Below are 18,307 nucleotides of genomic sequence, written 5' to 3' on the forward strand. Positions count from 1 at the left end.
GTAGCGCTGTCAAGGCAATGGTATCAAGCGGAAAAAACTTCCTACCCGTGCAGTATTCGAACTATTGCCTGCGAACGCGAATTAACTTCATTTCCCGGTGCCGCAGACCATTTGGCCACCTCTGCTTTTTCTGGCGGTAATTGCATGCATTGAAATTATGCTAGTTCAGTGATCTTTTCTTCAGTCATCAGAGTGTGCTCAAGTATTTCGAATCGAAACCAGCTGGATTTTCTTGCCCCTGGCTGCCGCCGCATTGTAGAGAGCGTGACGCATGCTTGCAGGGCGTTTTTCATATGAGCATAAATCTGTTTTCTCCGCCTTCTTTTTTCCTCTTGATTTACAGAAACGCTCCAAACATTATCTGCTTCATTGTTCAACTTCCTCAGGCATCAACACAAATCGCAATAATCGCATGTGATCGCGGCTTCCGTCCAGCAACAAGAGTCGCTATCCTGGTACACCTCTGTTTCGAGAGATTCGCGTCCGAACTTTCAGCTCGACTCCCGTAATTGCGCACGCAAGGCGGTTGCAAACGAGGCTAAACTCTTCTCGGCGTGACGCTGCATTTTATCTGACTGCGGCGTAAAGAGCAACATGTGAAGAAGATACCTGTTTCCCTTTCACTTTCGGCTATCCAAATAGATGAAACGCCCAACGCAGCAGCTGTGTCGCACTAGGCAGGAGTTTAACGCCGACGGCCACCGCCATGCATTTGTAACTACGCGAAACGAGTGGGAGCCTTGGGGGAAAATATCTTGAAACACACATAGTAGAAGTCTAGCAAAGGGAGTGGCCTAGAAATGCGACCGCCTCTGTGTTTACAATGAAACCTCCATGCTAGCCGCAGTGCCTAAAAAGTTCATATCGCTTAACAGGGTGTGGGTTGAAAGTTGTTTGGCCGATCACATCAGAAAAGTGCTTGGTCCAGAAAAGAACAAGCACGTGATAAGGACGAGAACTGCGAGTGCTGAGGTGGTGCATGTTGCGACTTTCGTGCCCGTTTTTTAGTTCGGAACATGCCCTTCAGCGCTCAGGTGTCTGCAGACAGCCGCTCATATCGACAAGTTCTGGATGCCAGTAAGAGAGAGGGAGAAAAGCTCTTTAATGAAACAACAAAGAATATGGCTGGCGTTGATCACTGGCATGCTACTCGGCGCTGGGAAGGACACTTGGAGACAAAGGCGGAAAATGTAAAATAAAACAAATAAAAATGTTAAAAGATAAAATGCAGCCATTAGATGTTTAAAATGTGCATCTGCGAGCAATGGTGTTACCTATCAAATGATGAAGTGCATATTGCGCTAACAAAATTTACTGCGAAAAGAGTGCATGAGGGCAGCGTGCAAGCTGGAGCTATAGCTTGTGGAGATGTCCAATGTTCTCTAAATATGCAAACAAAAAGAGATTTTCCATGCAGTGTTCATAGTACTCACGCTCGTTCGTTTTTTCCACTTTCGCCAAAAGTATTTTAAAAATCCTCCTCACGGCACACTTTATTTCGGAGATGTTTTATTTGCTGGACATCTTGCGCGTTGCCACTCTACACGTGAAGAACACTGGACTCTGAAATGTCGAGGCTGGCTGCATAAAAACATATCAGGAAAGCACTCGCAGTCATGCGAAAAGAAAATATGTGGAAAAAGGAGGAAGAATGTGGGCCACAGACTGCGTGGGTTGATATAAGCGGAAAAAGAAAAGGACGGATAGGGCATCGATATACTATGTACAGAAAGAAACATGTGAAAATAAAGTGCATGTCTTGATACCGCGCCACATCGCATTTTCATACCTACCAAAAAGCAGCGCCACACCTTCATGACAGTGAAAATCAAGAGCATGCAAACCAGCACCGCAGACCCACAATACATGTATGACGGTATACGCGAACACCACAGGGGTCAGGAGCGTGTGCAATATGCGCATCCGGACAGAGAGAACCAAATCACCCGCACAGTTGGGCCATTTTCCAACAATTCCAACATAACCACACTTCAAACTCACGCGATATGTGCCACAGGGGACGCATCTTTACTCAATAAACATCACACCACTAACAACAGCATCAGTACGCACTCCAGCAAAGCCGCCCGCAATATAAAACGCAGAACAAGCACGCGTCCTTCGCCAAGTTCAAGCACACTCTTCACCCCACTAACACTCTACAGCTTCGGATTTCGTGACACAGCTCGATGTCCCAACTGTACAGACGTCAAGGCACAAAGCGATCACATTCTCGACTCGTGTAACATCGTCATTGCCTCTCCTTATTTGCCTCCCCCTCTTAGCTGGAGTGCTTGGCTTCACTCGGGATTGGCAGATTATCATCGCGCCTTTGCGGAACAAGCGCTCTTCTTAATTGGGCCTTAGTGTTGGCCTGAAACAAGTTTTCCTCCTCATTACTCGCCCCGCCGCGGTGGCTCAGTGGTTAGGGCACTGGACTACTGATCCGGAGTTCCCGGGTTCGAACCCGACCGCGGCGGCTGTGTTTTTATGGAGGAAAAACGCTAAGGCGCCCGTGTGCTGTGCGATGTCAGTGCACGTTAAAGATCCCCAGGTGGTCGAAATTATTCCGGAGCCCTCCACTACGGCACCTCCTTCCTTTCTTCTTTCACTCCCTCCCTTATCCCTTCCCTTACGGCGCGGTTGAGGTGTCCAACGATATATGAGACAGATACTGCGCCATTTCCTTTCCCCAAAAACCAATTATTAATTATTATAATTAATTCCTTTTTACTCCTCTGCGCGCCAACAGTGTTTCATGCATGCGTTAACAATACTTGTGCTGCCATCTATCGGGTAAGGTTAAAAACAGGTCACGTGGTTTGGGCTGCCACCGGGGAGAGGCGTTGTTACCGCAACCGCCGGTGCTGCGTTATTGCTGCCGCCATTTTTCTTTCATTCAAAAGTATAAAATTTCCGAAAAATTTTGAAAGGTAAAATAAACACGCGGAGAAAATAGGGTATTCTTCCAACTATCTGATATTGGGAAGATGCCCAAAACAAGAATATACGGAACATTTCTATGCAGTGATGCCCGACGTTTAGCCCGACATTAGCCTTTTCATGTTCCTCTTGACATATATCCTCTATTTCATCGAGCGTTGGCTCATTGAAAACCGCCCCTCGCCGGAGTGTGGGGTCGATGGTGGGGACTGTTGTCGGTAATCAATGTCATGGTGAGGCAGAAGAACATGCCAAGCAATACTGAAAAGGGCGAGGAGTGGCCGCCAGAGGGCCACCTGCTCAATTCCTATCCGACAGCGTTTAAGAATCCCCCCAGATTGCACTCTCTTCAGAAGCCAAACAGGTGAATTTGTGGCATCCAGGAGTGTGCAGTCGAAAGCTGATTGAGCCAAGGAAAACAAGTTAAGAAGTCAATCCCATTAATGCACTTTCAGAAACAACTATTGAGCAGAATCCACTGGAGTCCCAGAATATGATTGATGAGGCACTGATACAAACGCTATTTACCTGTAGGACAGTGTTTTTTTTTGGGGGGGGGGGGGGGGAGGGGTAACCGGTACTGACCTGAAGCCTGCGAGCTTCGAAAGCGTGCATTCGAGCAGCAGTCAATTATATTCGCCAAGGGAGCGAGTCTCGGCAGTTTAATAGAAAAGGTTGATAAGGAAAACTTCAAAAAATTCTTTGATTGCGACCCCGTCACCCAAGAAAGGACCCCGGGTGGACGGCATGGTATGGTATGGACCATGGAGCGTTAAGATTTACGCGACAGACCGTTCATATAAAGATTTATTGAAAATTATTTGTGTCAAAGGAAAATCGAGCTGCACAGAACAATTTCAGAAAGAAAAGTCGAGGACGAAATACTACGAATAGACAAAGTAAGGCAGGCTTAAAAACAATACACAGCCTTTTTGGACTACAGTGACATACATATAAGCCCAGAGTAACAATTGTGCTCAACTTGGAGGTCAAAACATCAATAAGCATAAAAACACCGCGAAGAAATGCTAGGAATTTGCAGTATGCACGCCCTCACAGATAGGCGCAGGGTTGCACATAGCTGTAATGGCCTAACAAGACTTAAAAATATGCGTACAAAATCATGTGGCATGATAATGAGCGCCAAATAAATGAAGGCTCGTATTGGAAGATAAACATGTCTGATCGCCGTCTCTCGTAACAATTAACGAAAGCCTTAATGACTCAGATTTCCTCTAACCTCTCAATTGAGACGAGATCATACTTTGTTCTGTAGAGTTATAAAGAACGTATCAAGGTATTAACACTAGCATCTTATTCATGCACAGTCATGGACAAAAGTTTGCAGGATGCGGATTCTTAAAAGATTTCTGCTCCGTCTCGCTATCCTGTTAGGTTGTATTGTTTCCATTGGATAGAGTATGTATGTATCCGCATAAATCTATGCCTTTCATTAAAATGATTCTGCATTATCCGGCTAAAATAATTTTATTTTCAAACCTCGAATCTGACTCCCGCATACTTTTGTCCAGGACTGCACTACCTAGTAGCACACATCTCTGATCCACCACGACACAAACACAGGATGACAATAAAAAAAAGTGTAGAGCGCAATACCTCCCTGGTTCTGTAAAAGGGGAACTGAATGCAGAAAACTAGAAGCTCAGTTGTCAACACATAGAAAATCAGGTGCTGAGCAGCGACATTCACTAAACATCACTAGAGTGATCCTCATCACCCTCACAGCACAGTAGCGTTTTCTCACAAACGCTTTAGAAGTCCTCTGTGCTATTCCACAATGAGCAGAACAACGGCTAGATGCAAATGTGAAGAGTAGGCAACCGTTCAAATGAATCAGGGCACTAGCTATGGGTTACATCATCAATATCAGCAAACAGCTGAGAGCAAACGAAGTTAGTGCCTTCGCGCTCTCACTTGCACAGAGGTCGTACTTAGACGTGCACACAGGCTTCATGTAGAAAACGGAGAACTTAAACGCAGCAAGATGTCAAGCATTAAACTCAGTGAGAAGGGGTGCTGGTCATTCGAAGTAGGTGCACCTCCTCTCCGGGTTCATGGGTGAGCCACTGGGACAGTGGAATGCCCGAGCGAAAGGCGATAGGTTGCTGACCGCCTTGTTGCAGTCTCCTCCCAGACTGCCGGCAGAGCCCCTGCGGCCGCACATGGTGAAGCAGGCCGTGATGAAGAACACCTGCGTTTGACAAAGGAAACTCGTCAAAGAAGGGACGCGGATATCTGCGGCTAGGTCAAACCGGCATCCATTTTCGACCAGTGATTACGAAGTTTATTTAAATTGTCACGTTGTCATCAATGTCACGCAGCAAGTGTTGGCGAGAACCTGTAGTAGTGTTTGAATTTTTTGTGCGCTCTTATTCCGAGCAAGAACCGTCGGGATTAACTCTTGGTTGAGGCAGTCATGTTTTTATCCAAGTGGAATTCAAAAGATAGCCGTGTATTGTGCAATATCGGCACACGTTTAATAACCCAAGATGGTCAAAATTATTCTTCAGGTGTTTACTGTGGCTCCTCTTTCTCTCTTCGCTCTTTCACTCTTTCTACTACCCATTCGCTCACAGGGAGGCTGAAGTGTTCACCGGGAATGAAATAGCCATCGAGAGCAATAGTTTCCTCACAAAAAAAATTAGTAATATATTCCTGAGGATCGAATATCTACAGCAGTAGCTGCGTGTCGAAGCAGCCTAAATGCAAAAACTAAACGGCTTTCAAATGTCAGTGCCCTTTAAATTATAGTAGGTCAAATTATAGTTAAAATGCACACTGAAAGTAAGACAGCTAGTGAGTCTTTACTTACTTCATGATGAGTTTCAATTTGTGCCTGAGCACTAAAACCTCAAAGCGTGCGTTTAAAAAATACCACGACTTTAACTATGCTTTCAGTGATATAGATGGGAGAACAACACGCTTTTCGCATGAGTGGTTCTCATTGTGCCGATTGTATTATCTGAGCGATTCTTACTGGGTTTTGTCAGATGCCCATACAGTTCGAAATTTGCACCTGAAAATTCTGCCGTCCTAGAGAAGACAGTTAAAGCGTTTTTAAGACGGTGGGCTTTAAAATGGAAATACCTCTGGAACACTTCCGCCTAATTCAACGCGATGTAATCTGATGCGCAAATGTTACTGAGGCTATCCGTCTTTAATGAAGGACAATGGTGTCCTGATAATAGGCGGTCTGCTGTATGCCGGCAGCTTGGATTGTTTCTGGCAATAATGTTCTTGCATATATGAGAGATCATTACTCTCAACGCGAAAAGTATCTTCCACACTTGGCTTCACTTGTTTTTATATAGCTGAATAATCGAAGCGAAAAATATTTTTTTCACAGTTTTAACGTTCAAAATGGTAGTTTTCAAAATTATACAGTTATAATCTAGGCACCTTAACTTATGCCATGAGGAAAGCAATACAGGAAGGAGTGAAAAGGTAATTGAGAAATAGAGGCTTGAGCGGGGGCCTATGGATTAATTCCTATCACGCGGGAATAATAACGCGAAATTGCACTGCACAGAACGAGGTAGCCTTTAAAAGATCTTGCTTCCATCTTAGTGCGGTTGCTAGGAGCGGGAATATGTTACTCGTTCTACGTGGTCGTTAACCAAACGCCGTTAATAGCCATGGCGGCGAGTCGATTGGCAGAACTCACGCGAGGTGCATTCTATCGTCGGTCATCGCAAGAAAGCAAAGGCGCTGAAAATGTGCAAATATATGCGGACCGATCAAAGCTTGGCTGCTTTAGGTTATGAGTGGCGAGAAGGAGCAGTATGTGTCTCACTGTAGTATAAAGATTAACGGAGATGGGAAGGCGTGAAAACAAGTGGAGAAAATGATCTCTGCTACATTCGCCAAAGGAAAAGCAGTGACGCCGAACAACTTCACCTCGCATCCCCCAGCGTCATTAGAAGTTCGGTTCCACAGATCTCTATATTAGGCCCGTAACAACCGAACGGAACACTATATATAAGAATTATTGCTCCTCACTGTTCGTAAGAGTCACACAGCGATGTGTCTACCCATTCTGGTTCTACCCGCTTTGCTTCTTTCGGCAGCCGCCACTCTCCGTTCATCAGTTAGCTAAGTGCGTCATTTTTGCGCCTTGCGGCACCTAGGTTTGACAGGCACACCGCCGTCGGTTACATTCAGTAACTCCTCGGCTTTGTTCTCGAATGATTTCATGGTCGCCATGCATCAATCCGTGCAGAGGGCTGCTGGCTCGTGACTGTGAACTCCTTTTGTCCCGACTGCGAATGCACGCCTGGCTACGTGGATGGCACCGAGGACACAGGCAAAACATCGCACATACCGTTCTGCCCGCTTGCGTGTTCTCAGGACAGCAATTTGCTTCATATTTTAACCTTCGCGTCTGGGCATGCCACAGACAATTTCCGCGGCCTCTCTTCCATCCCCAGATGAGCTTCTGCTTGCTTCCCAAACAAATGAACTGCACACTATGAGTATGTCATGCCCCACAAAGTCACTATCCACTTCCTCCCTTTCCAGCCTCCCCATTAGCATATCAGGTGCTACAGGGACCGGGCCCACCCCGATATTATTACAAAGGGCACAATTTTCAAAGCGCCTAGTTATTGACACATGTCGATAAGAATCCCGGATTACAAAGGCCTTAAATTTCATTTCCAGATAACCATCAAGTAAGGTCGAGAGCTTTAACTAACGGCGGAATAAACCGATGGTGGTACTTCAAACTCTCGAGAAAGTCCTGAATTCGCGGATATCACATTGAAAGCGGCAAAAGTAGGGCGTGCCTGGTGGTCGGACCAGAGCAGAGAGACGCGCGTGCCACCCGCCTCTCGACGGCGCCGCCGCAGGAACGCATCGTGGGCGATGCGCAGTGCGGGCACCTCCGGGAAGATGTCGTCGCCGGAGGGAAGGCAGCGAGCCCTCAGCGCTGTGTGCTCGCGCCACTCGGCCGGCAGCCACGAATCGTCGATGCGGCCAGACGGATCCACCTGCAATCATAGATGGCGAGGAGCGCAAGTCGGAAGCCCTGTGCCGCCTTTAGTTCACTTCATAAACATTCCCCTTGACAAAGCGGCTACAGTAGCCATGCCTCTGAGAAGTATGCGCGTGCTTCGTTCCCGACAGCGGAAAGTTTGATTCGATAAAGCGAAAAAAGAACTGCCCTGCAGAATGATTCCAGGCGTGCTTTAGGATGAGTTCGATTTCTTCAATGTTGCCTCGAAGCTCCAAAAATATGGCGTTCCAAAGAAGGTGTAAGACCTTTCTGGTGAGGGAACTTTTTTGAAGCGACAAGCTTCAATAAGGGTCAGAGCCGAGCTTCGCGCGCGCCGAACTGGTGAGTTATGAGCATGCACGAAAACGAGTGACGTCACGCGCTGCGCAAGTGGTCGCTCCTCGCCGCTCCGCAGCCGTCGTCGCCTTACCTTTCGGCGCAGCCGAGCACATGTGCGACATGTGCATGCGCATGGAGGCTATACAATACGCTTGCCAGAGAATAGGCGTGCACTGTCCACATGGAAGGGAAGGAGAGAGCGGCTGCTGCTAGACTATGCAGAAAAGCTGAGAAAATAAATTCGCTCCATCGAGAAGTACTCGCTTGGGAGTTGGCTGCACAAGAGCGAAAAAATGATGAAGCCAAAGCTAAGCTACGAAGCATAACCATGACGTCATACCAAGCATAACTGAAGCTTTTCGCTTGTATATTGAGGCGTAACCAGAGCTAATTAAGCCAGTGACTAATTTTTTATTTGCTTTCGAGTGGATTTTAATGGTCCAGACATAAAGAACTTGCAGCGAGTTTATTTAACGCCTTCCAGAAATTACTCAGGATCCGTGAAAATGCCTCCAGTCCGATATGTTAGCATATGAGTGTTTCTTGTGAAAATAGTTACCGAGCTATAGGCCACAACATTGGTATGGAGAGTGACATATCGGCCAGGCCTGCATTGACGGTACTGAAAGACTGTTTGGCAGGAAAGACAGGAACCGACCGGTGTTGTTCAGAAGAGGAAGCGAAAAGCGTGGACTAGTTTGTTTTACATTCATGGGGTCGAAACTACGTTATACACGGTACATTATTCCTTGCGCTTAACTATGTGTCGACACTATTTTCGAATTTTACACTGTACAAAGTGTTCACTCTAGCATCCAATCTTCTGGTGCGCTTCTCCATCTTGCAAGCATTTCAACCCAGAACGCCACCTATTTTATGACAGTAATATTCACATATCCTGGGATACCCTTATTATAAGGCCATTATGCAAACATTTCGGTCGTATATATTCGCCGATCTGCAAAGCCTGTGCACAGCACCGCTCACCATGAGCCCCGTGCTGTCCAAAGCCTTGACCAGCTCCTTGGCGAATGTGAACCCCAGGCCACCGTGTGTCATGGCGGGCGTTCCGTAGAGGTAGAACAGTGGCCTTTGGAGCGTCGCCACGGACACGGACACAACGTTGCGGAGGTAGTCGTAGCGGATCAATGGCATGAGGAAGTTCGCTCGCTGCGCCAGCGCTTGAGCGTATTGCGGTTGCTCTGAGAGCTGCCTCAGGCGCTCGTGGCCGTGCACCCAGTAGCGGGCAAGCGACTCCTGTGCGGGAGCGAAGCTGCTGTACATCTCGCTGAGGGCACGCCACTTCAGCAGCGAGTCGGGAGGCCACAGAGAGACGCGAAGCTTGTCCAGCTTGCTCTTGGAGGCGGCGAAAGCGTTGGAACTGGACGAATTCCTACCCAAGGCGACTGTGGCGAACCTTTGCCTCGCTGATTCTGTGATGTCCTCCAGAGTGCGGTCCACAATAGAGCGGGCCTTTGAAAATTTATGCATTTATAAAAATATTCATTGTTATCGCTGCTGAACCAACTCAAAATGCAGTAAACGCACAGTAAGTATGCTACATTCATTTTTCCTCCCGTCAACTGATGAGCGTTACAAAAAATGACAGAATACAACCTTGAAGACATCCTCCCCTCTATAAATCTACTTCTCAGGCACATTCAATAATGTCTCCGGAACCACTTAGTGCGCAGCTAATTTATGTGACAAATGAAAAACGATGCGCAGTACATGAGAAGACAGTAAATGATCGGTGGTATTTTGACAATTCATTGGCATAACAGGTTGTAACAAACGATTCATATGCAAGAACAAAAGCTGGTTTCATGTTACATTAAGAGGTGCAAGAGCTGCGCTCTTCCACGGCTGACAGTGTCCTGGTGTGACAGCTTTTATTTAGGAAAATGACCGATAGACGCAACCAAGCCTATAGTTCCTGCCCAAGAAAACCTCTTATGTTAGCATCCAGGATGAATGATGGAAAATACTATGAGTGCCAAGGTAAATTTTAAGAAAAAGAAAAAAAAGCCGATAATGTTTTTACTCTTGCTTGAAGTATCGTTGCTTGCATGGCAAACAGATTTTGTGTTCAACATGCTTGAATCGAAAACCATATTATGTGATGATATACTGTGCTGCCATTTTAATACAGGGCATATCAGTTAAGATCTGCCAAAATTTGTACAGTAATGCGTGCTATGAATGTTCGTCAGCGCAGAGTTTTATGCATTCATGCTAAGATTCCTTTTAGAAGGTTTACAAAGTGTTTGAAATATACTAAAATTAATTATGTTTTAAAAACAAGAGGAAAACACACATATGCACATTTAATAGAACAACGATATCATTAATAATAAAAATGTTCATATTAAAACCCGCGTCTCCCCTTAAAGGAACCGTGGAATTTAAAACACACTCCTTTTTGCAGGTTCTTAATTGTGTAAAGCACATTGCAGCTTGTCAAGTGACAGTTTTCTTATCGCCTAAATTAGCCCTCACTGCTCCCAGAGTCATTTGCATATCTGATTCATATAGCCAATGAGATTACGGATAGTTTCTGGTTCTTTCTCTTAACACTAAACTCCAGCCTACCACCCTATATAAGTGGTCATCGGTCAGCAAAAATACGCTCAGGTGATTACACAATCCAAATGTGATTACGGTTGCAGGTTTTAAGCACCTCTGCCTTAAGAAACAATATCATGACGCTAACCTTTGTCGTGAAGTGTGCTTCCAGGAACAGCAACCTGATCAGCACGCCGTAGGATGCCTCAACCTCGGTGGCACAGAAGACCGGCCGATTGCTGATGCCGCGATCGAATTCACCGAACACGTTCTTTAGCAATTCGATGTTCCCAAGTGGGGCGAACACCTGCGGCAAAAACCGGTTCTGCGGCTGCACTCTTCTGTGTTTCAATCTCTTTACACCACTAGCTGTTGAAACCCCCCGTTTACCCGATATCTTGTTGTCCCCGTCAAGAATGAATTTACGTCATCACATAGAAAAGTCACAATGTCGCCGGACTTATGGGACAAAGAGACACCGGTAAGGAAATCATACCATGCGATATTTTGCATTTCATACGATGATGTGCCCATCAGGTGCGCAATTTTCGCTGCATGCGACTAGTGTGCCCTTGGCATGTTCCCTATTGGTGCAAAATGTCCACCATCATTGTCTAGAAGGGCTTGCGAACACGAGTGCGGTGGTGGTAGAACAGTACGTGCTTCTAATGGCTATGTCACCAAAAGGGCTTTGCAGCTTGCGAAGAGAATATTTCGCCGTTCTGCTTGCAGAAAAAATGTTAGAGGTATACATGTCGTTGTGACTATTTTACATTTTCACTTACAGAAATACCCCATCCCTCAGGCAAAACGATCTGTAGACCTCTTGTAAAATTATATCCAAACAGATATGTCGCCAGGTGGACGTCAAGTTTGACTGTGTCCTCCTATCAGCTCTTTTGACTCCCCGTAAGCCTGCGGACCCGAAAACTTTGCAGCACTGTTGACTCATTTCAAGTGACTGAATACCTGCACGAAGAACCACGCGATGTGCCGCGCCATCTCGCGTCGGCTGTACTTGGCGAACAGCTGGTCGACCGTCGTGAGAAGCGCCGTGTCCTCGACCAGGACGTGGTCACCAGCACCGAAATCGGGCCACAACGCCACGTGCAAGCCGATCTCGGACAACCACTCGGAGGAGTTTATACACGGCGTCAGGCGTTCGATCTCCGACAGAGGGAATTCAGCCGGAGTCTGCGCAAAGGCCCGTCGGGGCAAGGAAAGAATCGTTCTTCGGGGTTTCGAGTCTGCAGCTGCGTCAGGATGCACTGCTGTCGCGTGACATTTCTCTATTTTGCAAGTGTGGTATGATGTTGCCGATATCGAAATAAGCGTACGAAATCATAATTAGAAATACCCCTGTGTACGACGTATTAAATGAGTGCTTTCGACACATACCCTGCATGAAAAACAATGGAAGCTCCAGAAAAACTTTTCGTAGATTCAACTACATGCCATATAACTACATGCATGCCTAGCTTTATGGGCTTCAGAGTTTGAGCAATTAGCTTAGATAGCTCTCTGTTGTTTTCATGTCACAATAGTTTTCGCAGCATATGTGTGGAAATATTCTTTCTGTTCAGAACCAAGAACATACGAGACGTTTGATGTTCGGAATCCTTTCCATAATTTTCAGTACCCGCCTATAAGAATAATAAGAGTCCATGGTATTTTTTCTTGGGCGCTAGCTTTCCTTTTCGTGCGTTCACAATTATTTCTAAATCACCTGCCTTGTTTTTCCGAATCAGCACCTCCATGAAGCGCCCGAGGATATCTGATTCCATTGCCGCCGTCTTCGCGACTTCTTTTTCAGTAGGCTTCGACTCGTTAACGCCAGCAAAGGCCTCGAAGTAGCTCATGTAGTAGTTGTAGTAGACGTGCTCGGCCATCAGGCTCATGTGGAAGTTGGACCAGAACATCATGAAGTTGCCCGAGCGAAGCATCAGCACGTTCCGGTCTCCGCTATGATCCGGCCACACCTGCAGCATATGAGTGATTTTAAGTTTGGGCCGCGGCAATTGAAACCAAAATGGCGCAGACATGTAAGTTGGTAGGTTGATTTCTGAAGTGTATAAACGTTTCGGTTAGCTGTACTAGTTAAACAGGAGTCACAGCTCACACCGTCGTAAAGGCCTCCCAATGGGTAAAGTCGTCAGCGAGAAAGAGTTTGTGACAGCTTCATAAAGCGCACTAGCATGCAATAAGGCTATTAGGTTTTTTTTCTACACAATACTCATAAACATATGTTAAACCGCAGCGTGCACATTTTAATGAGAGCGTTTCATACTTTCAGAAGTTTCAGAACTTAAGGCACCTGTGGACACAAAAATCAAGACCTCTATTGCACTCCTGAATGTCTTTGGATTCAGTGAATTCCGTCGTTAAGAGATGTCGAAGTAATCACTGCTATCAATTGCGCAAAATGGGAAGGCTGAGGAAAGGGCCCTTGAATTTTATTGCGTGGTTTGCGTCACTTATCGCATCATTTGAATTTGCTTTTGGTTGGAAAAATATGACCTGGGATCCAGCCAAAGATGCAATTTCTCTTCATAGTGTCATTAAAATGATGTCAGTTGAATGCACAGCGAAGCACAACAAAACAAAGAAAAGGACAGCACAGTTGTGGTGAGCTATTTCTTTTCATATCCGGTACCAACAAGCCCTAACTACCATTTTATTAAAACGGTGGTTCTTCGTCGTCGGTAACATACGAATGCGGCAGCCCCGGGACCTTCAGTAGCATGGTTCGCTTAAAAATTCCACTCACCGCGCACTAAAAAAATGTCCCTTCCTGAATTTTTACTGGATAATTCTCTAACTTTTGATCACGAAACAGAAAAAAAACTCGTGGATAACGAAAGTATTTCGTAAATAGATATTCCTTCGCACAAGTTTTTTTATTTGCCGAACCCCACCCCCACTACAAGTTGCTAAAGAGTCCGTGGATGCTTGACACAGCTAATCATGCAACTGAAATGGCACACAGTCATGGTTCATCACTTATTCCAAAATTTTTTCGTTGTCTGGCGAAAACCTTACATGACGAAAGGCTCCTCTTGCGTTTCATAGTGTCTGCTGTAAGGTTTAATTTTACCATTTCATCAAATTAAATAGCACATAAGCTGCGGCAGATTAGCAGACTTGACATTGAGCTGCTGGATCCCAGGTCACTTTATGATATCCCGGACGCGGCGGCACCATTTAAGTACTCTAATCAATAAACGTTTGTGTTATTTGCAAACCACTTTAAAGAACGCTCAGAGCTCGAAATTGCCCCGTTTCCCCCCAATGCATCATCTCTCGCTGCCCACGTGGACCTTGGCGACGTGATATGCCACGGACCACTCCAACAAATGCCACGTGCTGTGAAGGCCACAATTTGTGAAAACAGCACCTGCACGTGGAACCAGAAAGGCATCTGCCAGTTGAACGCCAAGTCCAGGAGGATGCCCAGTGGACTCGCTCTGGCATCGGGCTCTCCGGGCCACGGGATGCGGCGCTGCCGCATGAACTCCTTGAGGTCTGCCATGCCGGTGTCATCAGTGGAACCCATACGCTCTGCGTCCATGCAGGCTCTGTACATGGCCAGCGCCTTCCTGCCTGCGACTCTCAGTTGGGATCCCTTGCTTAGGAGCGTTTCGAAGCCCTGCAGCGGTGACAAACCGAATGGCGCAAGGATTAGGGTTTCACATTGGTACCCTGCAGCTTGCTGAATTATTTTTAACGGAGGATAACTGGACATAGCCGTGAAAATAGCCACAATCTCTTTCAGGGTGCTAGCTCCGTTTACTGGTACAGGTTGGCCTTCAAAGGGCATGCCCAAACATTATAGTTCAAGGACTAACCACGGTGCATGTTTGATGTCGCATTAAGAAATTTTATTCCCCTTTCCTTCGAGACTGCCTGGCTACATTTTAATACGCGCCAGATATCAGTCTGCCAGAATTAGCACAGCTCGTCCAGGAGGTTAATGTGAGCGATTGCGAGACACTGAAGTCCGATTACAGCGCTTTGTGCGCATTCGGGCTCTGCGAAATCCGCGACACCGAAAGTATTTCGCTCTCCGTATTTAGCTAAATCAAGGTTCACTTGTATAACAACGGCCAATGGCATTTATTGTGCGTACATCTCAACCGCGCCAGAGAGCGGACGGAAAGCGCATGGCGAATATGTGTGCTTGTGTGTGTGTGTGTGTGTGTGTGTGTGTGTGTGTGTGTGTGTGTGTGTGTGTGTGTGTGTGTGTGTGTGTGTGTGTGTGTGTGTGTGTGTGTGTGTGTGGATCGTAGGGACCAAGACACGCTGTCGCAACTACTCACAGTACAGCTGTAAGTGGGAAGAGGGTCGGAAAGCTGAAGCCGGACAGATGGATAGCGGAAGTGGGAAGAGCTTGATGCAAGAGAGCGCGACGTCCTTGCAAGGGACGCTGAATCCCCTCGCAGCCATTGCTACCGAGGCCCGCCTGTTTGCAAGTGAAGATGCTTGACGTTACAGCTGGGCCTTCCAAGAACTTGACAGGCACACGGTGCCGTTTGCAGGAGTGGCGACGAGGAACAAAACACGGGAGGCGGAGGGGGGGGGGGGATTGAGGTACGAAAAGTCTTAGACGAGAGATAGTCGCCAGAGGGAAACAAAAGAGAATGGAAATGGGGATAGAGGTGACAGGCAGAGCTCTGGCCGAGTTGTTTTTTACTCTATGATATACACATGAAAATCACTGCAGTTCAGTATTGATAACCGGTTAATTTTCAATAATCAGGCTCGTCTGAATGAGTAGAGTATCTTAAAAGTGGAGAGAAGAACCTGCTGTTTAAGGGCATAGATTGAACAATCACTGTGACCCGGCTTTACAGCCTTAGCCGTTAGAATCTTACTGGAGTGGTCATGATATGGGATTGCGCGAGAGATTATTCGTGAAGTACGGTGTCAGGGAAAGTGACATCATGCTTAAGATTTGCGCGCGGCATTGCCGAAGAATTTTTGAGTCTCAATTTGCGGATGTTTAAACCTGTTTTTTTTTCTTCTCTGTCGAAAACGTTCATTGAAATTTGTCGAATATCAAGCCGACAATAGCTTTCCAATGGTCACACTCTAAGTGATAAAAAAGCCTATGAGACGCTGAAAAACGTTACAAGTTGCAAGAATTTCAAAACAAAGAGACGCCGACCAGTAAAACGAAAAAATTGTATTGACGATTGTATTGACGATTGTGAACAAGGCCCCCGTTCTGGGCGCCGAAACGTCAATACAATTTTTTCGTTTTACTGGTCGGCGTCTCTTTGTTTTGAAATGTATCCCCCCGGCCAGACGGGATTCCGTCACACTCTCGACTTCATCAAGTTGCAAGAATATGCGCTTTAAAGAGATAAGAGATCGCGTTCATGCACGTGCCTTGAACCACGCTTCAATGGCGTCACTTGTGGTGGCCTCGGCGTAGCTCACAAACTGTTTGGACGGGCTCCATGCCGAGCATGCGTAAGCACTGAAGTCCTCGCACGGGTCCACGCTGCCGTTAATGTTTTGGCGCAGGAGTCGTTCGTGGATTACACAGTCCTCGGTTCGGCAGATCTTCTGCGCTGTCACAATGGCATTGCGGTAACGCGCGAACATGGACAGCGCCAACATAAACACCACAAATAGACCTGCGCCGACTGCGAACGCCAACCAGGCGCCGTGTGCCTTCAAGTAAAACTGCCAGCCGTGAGGGGACGTCTGGGTCGTGGGCCCCATCTGCGGAGAGGATAGACAACACATGTGGCATCAACTTTATACCTGGCACAAATACAGTTTTTGTAATATGTAAAGCCTAATGTAATTGCTTGTGTGGCACACTGTGTGACCAGGAACTCACCGCCAGCTGTCTATGTCACTTGAAACTAATGGGAACTATCGTTTTCATCTCTGAAATTCACACTTCATGGGTGGCAGATTATCAACAATAGATGGCTTAGAGGAAAAGCCCCTGTTCTCTTCAGTCTTGACAAAAAGTGTACCTTCCTCGGTTACAGCAGGTAGTATCTATGGAATCATTTTAAGCGTTGGAAACGTAAACATCAGCAGCTTCAAGTTGCAGGTAAACAATGTGCAAACTAACCGCCGCGGTGGCTAAGTAGTTATGGTGCTCGTCTGCTGACACGAAACACCCGTGTTCTAACCCAGCCGCGGTGGTCGCATTTCAGTGGAGGCGAAATGCTGCAGTTCCGTGCGCTGCAAGTTGTCAGAGCTTTTTAAAGAACTCCAGGTGGCCGGAATTATCCAGCAGTCTTTACGACGTCCCTTAGCCCCAGAAGCTTTGGGACGTTAAACCCATAAAACCAAACAAAACAGTGAGAAAAAATTCATGATGCTGCATATGCGCGTCCGAGCAGTGGGATCACGGTTCCTGATTACGGTCGCGATGAAAACATAATAATTACCGATTCACGTCTTTCAGGGCATTTTCAAACAGCTAGAAAGAACAAGCTCCGCAAAACCGTCATATATCAACTGTGAAATCTAATCGACAGCTACTCTCTGGTTAATTGGCGATCAGTAAATAATCCTTGGGATAATTGCGGAGAATTCACAGGCTCCTTTATGAAGCTTTCTTAGTCCTTTATTGGTGATAACAGGAAAGTTTAAGTGATGGTGAATCTCGGGCGTTTTAGCGAAAAAGGTGTTCGAAAGTAAATAATTGGTGTTTTCAGGGCGAAAATATTGGCATTAGATACGGTGGGCGCAAGTTTATATAAAATCACAATTAAGCTACTAATTAGACAAGTGTCACTCACTGACGTTTACATTATCATATTTGGGCGCTGCAGTGCCAGTTAGAGGTTGGATTTTGTTTTGAAATCACCGGCGTGATTTCATAAATCAACGGTACACTACGAAAGACGCTGCTTGCGCGTGTAACGTCTTCTGTGCAATATTTTGTGGGCTTTTGGGGCTGCCTGAAGACTGTCTCATAATACAGAGCTCGTAATCTCAAGCACAGCTGCGCCCACACAAGATTCCTAATCAGATATATTTCGGGAAAGCTTGATTTTTTCCTTGACTAAGCATGCTGCGACTAAACGAACGACATGTGCGCTTTCGTGTCTTACCTTTACAATGCACAACTCAATCTAAACCGACCAGTCTGGGTAGGAACAACTTGAATATTATTGCTGTCTTCGTGCCTTGAAAACTCTTGTAGGCGCCTATAGAAGTGGTCCGCTCGCAAAAGAAAATGTGTGTGTGTGTGTGTGTGTGTGTGTGTGTGTGTGTGTGTGTGTGTGTGTGTGTGTGTGTGTGTGTGTGTGTGTGTGTGTGTGTGTGTGTGTGTGTGTGTGTGTGTGTGTGTGTGTGTGTGTGTGTGTGTGTGTGTGTGTGTGTGTGTGTGTGTGTGTGTGTGTGTGTGTGTGTGTGTGTGTGTGTGTGTGTGTGTGTGTGTGTGTGTGTGTGTGTGTGTGTGTGTGTGTGTGTGTG

At 46.4% G+C, this 18,307-nt stretch overlaps 1 protein-coding gene and 1 non-coding gene across 2 annotated transcripts; one reads left to right on the forward strand and one right to left on the reverse strand.

Moving 5' to 3' along the window:
• Window positions 1-2,407: 2,407 nt before the first annotated feature.
• Window positions 2,408-2,479, forward strand: TRNAS-ACU (transfer RNA serine (anticodon ACU)). Its single transcript has one exon. It is a non-coding gene; the product is annotated as a tRNA-Ser (tRNA).
• Window positions 2,480-4,984: 2,505 nt separating this feature from the next.
• Window positions 4,985-16,483, reverse strand: LOC144108445 (endothelin-converting enzyme 2-like). Its single transcript, XM_077641682.1, has 8 exons — window positions 16,250-16,483; window positions 14,256-14,507; window positions 12,592-12,840; window positions 11,831-12,055; window positions 11,010-11,168; window positions 9,284-9,769; window positions 7,749-7,952; window positions 4,985-5,155 (listed from the first exon to the last, which is right to left on the reverse strand). Exons 1-8 carry the CDS (start codon window positions 16,481-16,483, stop codon window positions 4,985-4,987), a joined length of 1,980 nt encoding a protein of 659 aa, XP_077497808.1.
• Between the last annotated feature and the right edge of the window lie 1,824 nt (window positions 16,484-18,307).

This window comes from Amblyomma americanum, chromosome 10 (genome assembly GCF_052857255.1).
Source record: "Amblyomma americanum isolate KBUSLIRL-KWMA chromosome 10, ASM5285725v1, whole genome shotgun sequence".
NCBI lineage: Eukaryota > Metazoa > Arthropoda > Arachnida > Ixodida > Ixodidae > Amblyomma > Amblyomma americanum.

What these genes read in the sequence shown, in the direction of transcription:
- LOC144108445 (XM_077641682.1), bottom strand. Translation starts at nt 16,483, where the DNA reads ATGTTGGCGCTGTCCATGTTCGCGCGTTACCGCAATGCCATTGTGACA. An exon ending in CTTTCTGGTTCCACGTGCAG is followed by an intron (nt 12,841 to 14,255) that starts GTGCTGTTTTCA and finishes CATATGCTGCAG; the next exon opens with GTGTGGCCGGATCATAGCGG. An exon ending in TGGACAGCACGGGGCTCATG is followed by an intron (nt 7,953 to 9,283) that starts GTGAGCGGTGCT and finishes CTATGATTGCAG; the next exon opens with GTGGATCCGTCTGGCCGCAT.